The sequence below is a fragment of the Lepidothrix coronata genome, unplaced genomic scaffold (assembly GCF_001604755.1).
Source record: "Lepidothrix coronata isolate B3197 unplaced genomic scaffold, Lepidothrix_coronata-1.0 Scaffold135, whole genome shotgun sequence".
In the NCBI taxonomy this organism is placed as follows: Eukaryota; Metazoa; Chordata; class Aves; order Passeriformes; family Pipridae; genus Lepidothrix; species Lepidothrix coronata.
The window spans coordinates 846329-852012 of record NW_016690315.1 but is presented as its reverse complement, the minus strand read 5'-3'; the positions used below and the strand labels follow the sequence as shown (position 1 = coordinate 852012).

Here is a 5684-nt window from a genome sequence, read left to right as displayed (position 1 = left end):
AAGGTCACACTTCTTGCTTTTCTAAGGCATTCTACCCAGTTACTATCACTAATATCTTCATAATCCTAATTGTGTTGGACACAAAAAATCTAAAAACCCCCGCGTGAAATTACAGAAAACTGGGATCTTTTGAAGACCTGAAACTTCCAGATGTCATCTCAGAAGCAACACCTTCTCTTCAAGAGAAGTCTCCAAATAAAGTCTGTTTAACAGTATTAACCCAACTAAACACACTGGGAAGGAACGATAGCTCAGCAGGGGTGGGACAACACCTGCACAAAACCAGGGATTGAGTAGGTTCCGTTTCCCACAGTAGAGATTCAATGTGAGAAAAAATGAAAGGATTTAGCCCCAAAAGTTGCTTGGAAGACAACTGTGTATTTAAGCATATTCCAACTGACATTGCACACACTGACACACAGCCTCTTCCAATGCCACCTCAGGGACAAATGAGTATCATAAAACACTCTTAACACAGACACATATCCCTTCAGTGCCCAATACATTTGTGGCTGATGCTATTACTTCAATCTCCCTTTGTTAATGGCTGTTCATCCTAAAAGCAGACATACAAGCAATCCCGTAGGACCAGGAAAAGTCTGGAGCAATAGGAGCCACCATGGAGTATTTTCAACCATCAGATCATAGAATCAAATTCTCTTTTACTAGAAAACTTTATTTTTTTTCCTTTAAGTGTGAAGAAAACTTTACATTTTATACTGTTTAAGATTTAAATGCAAAACATCATAACCTTACATTAATATATCACATTGCAAGCTTAACGGTGAACATGAGTAAAACAATATTTTGTGTACAAAAGCATGTACCCAAATTTATGCTCTTCTTGTCATATCTGCTTGTCATTTTATTAAAAGTAAATGAAAAATACAATTTGTTTTTAAAACTGTAAAAGCTCCAACACAGTAATTATTACAGAACAGTAACAATGATTTACTGCTTTCCATTCCCGTTTTTGGTTACAATGCCATCCTAAACATATTTTTCCCTATCAATTGCTTACTTTCAAATGCTTTGCATGGAAAGAAATGTAATACAGTTATATCCACTGTGTGTGTTAAATGGGTTTTGTACATCTGCATGTCTTTACATCCACACGGGTTCTTCAACATGGCAAAATACTACGCTTAAAGACTCTTGGAAAGACTTCTAATAAAAAGATGGTCCCTATTTTTAGCACCTCCAGGTTTCAGTCGTTCTTTAATGAATTCGAAAGTAAAGCATCCCTACCTCTGTTCAGAAGGTAATAGGACATTTAAAGGCATTCAGGTTTAGTATTGTTTTTAATTGGTATGTTTATGATCAGGAAGAAGATAAACTGTGAAAAGGCAAAACATTAGTGCTCCTACTGAGACCTCTACTAACCTCTCTTCCTGAGAGCACCTCTACTAAATACCCTGGAGCAAAGTCTAGGATCACTTACATTCCAGCAACTCTCACTGGGAATTATCCAATTAAAGCAGCAATTCCCCCACCCCCTTTTCCCTCATAGGTCTAAATACACAACAAAATATATTGCAAAAATCAACTACTCTGTATTTTAATAACCCTGGTTTCTAAATGAATTAAAAAAAAGGAAGATAAAAACACCCCAAATATTGAATGTCCACGTGAATCGTACTTTGTTTTCATCTTCCATTTTTTCCTCCTCCAAAGAGACAAGATTATTAAAACATCATTGTGCATACTGAAATAGAGTATTGCTGAAGAGATCATTTCTGATAAACAAAGAACTATCCTCCCTCCATTTTTAATCAATCACTGTCTTTCATTATTGGACTCTCTCACAGATCTTCCCATAGTGACGGTGAAGAGTTTGCCGAGGTTCACTTCTGAGTAGGCACTCATGGACAGGTATTTGTCTACAGTGCTCTTCAGTCTTTTGTAGGCCTCAGACACTTCCCACCTGAGCTGCTTCTTCTTCACATACTCTAAAAAAACAAAGAGGAAAAAAAACCAACAAAAAACTGAGAAGGATTAAACGACCACAGAAAGGATTTTTGCATTCACTAGGACTGTGAATCACAGTTAGCAAAAAGGACATTTACAGCAAGCTCTCCCAAGTTCTGCTGCCTTTCCCTGCAGTGCCATACCAGCTGGTGAGGGGCCATGGTGAACCTGTACAAGGAGCCAAGGCTGAAGTTCCCTCAGCCCCACTGGCACGGGTGCAGCAGCTCCTGCCAGGAGCTGGCAAGAACCACTTGCCCAGTTTTGACATCTAACTGGGATGAAATGGGGGTTCACTAAGTCACAGTAGAGAAAATAAGTGATAGCAGGGCTGGCTCTGAAAGGACCCAATTTAAAATGAGCAGGTGCCTTAACTCAGTGAGAACTATGCAGAGTTCCCAGGGGTTCAAAGTAGGGAGAAGGTTGACTCCAGAAGTGAAGGAAACCACGCTTCACTTCTCTCACCTCTCCTGCTGCTGCTGCTGCTAATACTGGCACAACCTAGGACAGACTTATCACCAGTCTTGTGTGTTCTCACACGCACCTTGTGTGCAGGATGGGAATCGGGATGCTCAGCACTAGAGAGGCATTGGGAAGAAAAAGGAAGTAGAACAAACAAGGGGAATTCCATGCCACCCTACACTGAAATAGAGAGAAGATGCCTGGTATTGCAACCAGGAGATGTCAAGTTCACCTGACACATGAATGAAGAGAGTAATTCCCAAATGCTTGATTAAGAGATGTCTGGAGAACAAGACATCCACCCACCTGTACCTTTATGTATGTGCAAAGTCATGTACGTGCACATGAGTCTGTACATACTTCGGCAGTGAAGCCCAAACTGTTAAATTTTCGACTTTTTTTTTTGTTGAATTTTATGCCATCAAAAAAATCCAGGGATTTTATCTGGGTGGTTGTCCAGCTTTTGCTTTACAAAGACTGTGGACAAAGACTAAAAGAGCAAAGTACTCCACTATTCTGCTATACAGCAATGCCAACTGGATGCAGATGTGGTGCAGTTGTGCTCCTACTTTCCAACCAACTTCACGTTCAGCTCCTACCTGAGAGCCTGTGCCTGCAGTTACTCCTTGGAACAGGTCACACTGCATAGTGGATATATTGCAAAACAAGGTGCCCTCCCAGGCAGCTTTCCACCTGCTGGGCTGGAGGGACTCCAGGTCAAGTAGAACTAGGAGAGCATGGCACAGGTTCTTAAAGGTTGAGTTTTCAAGCTATTTAGGTGCAGTGTAAGCATGTATCTTGTGAGAAACCAACATAATCCTTCTGTTGCTCATTAGCTTTGACTAAAAGCTGCTGCCTCATTTCTTCCTGACACCTTCACAACATCTGTACTGCCCTCCTTGCACTCTGAACATGTAAAAAGGGAGTCTCCATTCCCTGTTAAACGGCTTTCACTATATGGCAGTTCAGATGAAAAACCTGTCGTCTCTAAAACAGCTGAGTTTATATAAGAGAAAGTCTTGGGGGAGAGGGACATGCTGGTTTTTTGAGTCTACCTGTGCAAGGGATGAAACGACTCACTTTTGTGATGACTCACTTCTGTGATGTGACTGTGAGCTGAAGGCATCCCATCAGACACACCATCTCAGCAGCCAAGTCAAGGACTGCTACACAAGGAGACGGCAGGGAAGGGAGGCATGGTAACAGAAATAGCTGTTAGAGTTTTGGGGTTTGTGAATTTCTCCTCCCTGAGGATTTACAAATATTTCTGCAGAGCTTCAGATGTTTTAACATGAGCTCAGCAGACTCTGGATATGATATAAACATAAAGGTCTTACTGAGCAATTGCTACCTGCTTAGGTTTTCCATGTTATTCACAAAGTTCCACTGAACTCAATGGCTTTTCATGAAGATATCAAATCTTTAAAAATTAACTTAAAATTTAAATTATCAATGCCAGACTGAGTAACTAAATATATCGATTAAAAGCACTTTGGTAAAAACCTTCCATGCATCCTTGTGAAGAAGGTATGTATTGTGCTGTCATATTCAGTTTTGTGTCTTTATATTAACAGCTCTGGGCAGTAAGCAAAAAGAGGAAGATGCCTAGTGTAAGATACCACATTCTTACCATTACACAGACCATAACTATTAGCAGAATTGAATTTTCCTTAAATTACACCACCAGTACAATAAAAACTTTGATTACATGAATCTGTTCATTAACAGGCTGAAGTCACTATGGCATAAACATATTTAATGATTCTGAAAATATTTAAATGTAGGGTTAAATTAAATACACCTTGAAAATTGTCATAACTTTGTTCATAAAAACACCAATCCCACTTTGCCACAATTTCAGCTCTAACTAGTTTATGCATTTTCTGGATAAATGATATAGTAAGTGGGTTCACTTGCCACTGCTCACTTGTTAGCCAAACCATGCTCTTTATACCAAGGAACTGTGGAAAATATCATCCTTGTAGCTCAAAACTAAGCTAAAATAATTTAAAGCTTCCTGGAGCTCAGGAGGGACTCAGGTAAAATGTATCACTGCAAACAGCTGGCACGTGTGAACAGAACAGGAAGGCACATTAATCATTAGAACATGGAGGCAAACAGTAAACCAGGGCTGAAAGTAGCAAAGTGAAATACAGGCCCCTGTACAGCTCCAATTCAGGCTCCAGGGCTCCAGCCATCCCACTAACAGAGCGCAAAGCTCCCCTCAACATTAAACCTAAACTTCAATTATATGCAATAACCTTTCTGACAGTATGCTTCAAACATTTCTTAGATGCAATTACCCTCATAGAGGCAAGCAGGAAAGGGTGGACTGAAAAAATGGAGAAATATGAGGGGCCTCGTTGAAGTAATGAGGCCAATTTTAAGTTTCAATTATAAGAGAATGGGAGCCGGGAGCTCCGGGAGGAGAGGCAGGCGGCGGCTGCCTCTGCGGCACAGCCACACCACGCATTTGAATGACACAAGTGCATCTGATGACTGGGGAGAAGAGATTTAAAAAACTGTAGTAATACAGAGCAGGGGAAGATGAGAGAGGACACAGCTCCTGATGTGTTTACCTCCTTTGCTGATGGGATATTGACTTTTCCCACCAGGTTGGTTAGAAAGGGGACTATTTGCGCTGCCACACAGCAGAGTAAGAATGACAACCAGCATCACACCGTGCTCCTCTGAGTAAAAGACAACTGTGACCGTCGTATATCACACAGCCAGTCGATACCTTTGAGTTACCACACCATCCAACTTAGAGATGCATATAAAGCTCCTACTTTCTTCCTAAATGAGAATTTAATCAATAATACACCTAAGGCCTTCTGAAAACTAAGCTATACAAACTGACTGAAATTGCCTTTCAGTAGTCATCACGTTCTGAAATAGTTCTATTGCCCATTATCAGCCCATCATTGTTTTAATAACATCCAACTTCAGTGGCAAGCAATCTTTTAAGACAACTACTGTTGCAAAATGTATACATGGCTATACATAATGAGGTATATTTATACACATGCAGAACACACAAAAGGCAGTATCAAAACAAACATACAAATAAAAATATTATTATTATTATATAAACAAATAAAACAGGATTCTGACCGTATATAATTAAAATTCAGGTACTGCATTTTGTGAAGTTAATAAATCACTGACTCTGATAAATATTTCAGACTCATACCATCAATCATGCAGTTAACCCCCTTCCAACCCGCAACATAACTGCCCCCTCATTCCTCCTTTCA

At 40.1% G+C, this 5684-nt stretch overlaps 1 protein-coding gene across 3 annotated transcripts in view; it reads right to left on the bottom strand.

Moving 5' to 3' along the window:
- Positions 1-655: 655 nt before the first annotated feature.
- POLA1 (DNA polymerase alpha 1, catalytic subunit) overlaps positions 656-5684 on the bottom strand; it is a 195300-nt gene continuing 190271 nt past the window's right edge. The window contains exon 37 of one of the 3 annotated variants that reach the window (XM_017827154.1): positions 656-1949. In XM_017827154.1, the coding sequence (XP_017682643.1) occupies positions 1777-1949 (173 nt within the window). In that variant the 3' untranslated portion in view covers positions 656-1776. The remainder of the gene's footprint in view (positions 1950-5684) is intronic. The other 2 variants (XM_017827155.1, XM_017827156.1) reach the window with 2 other exon arrangements.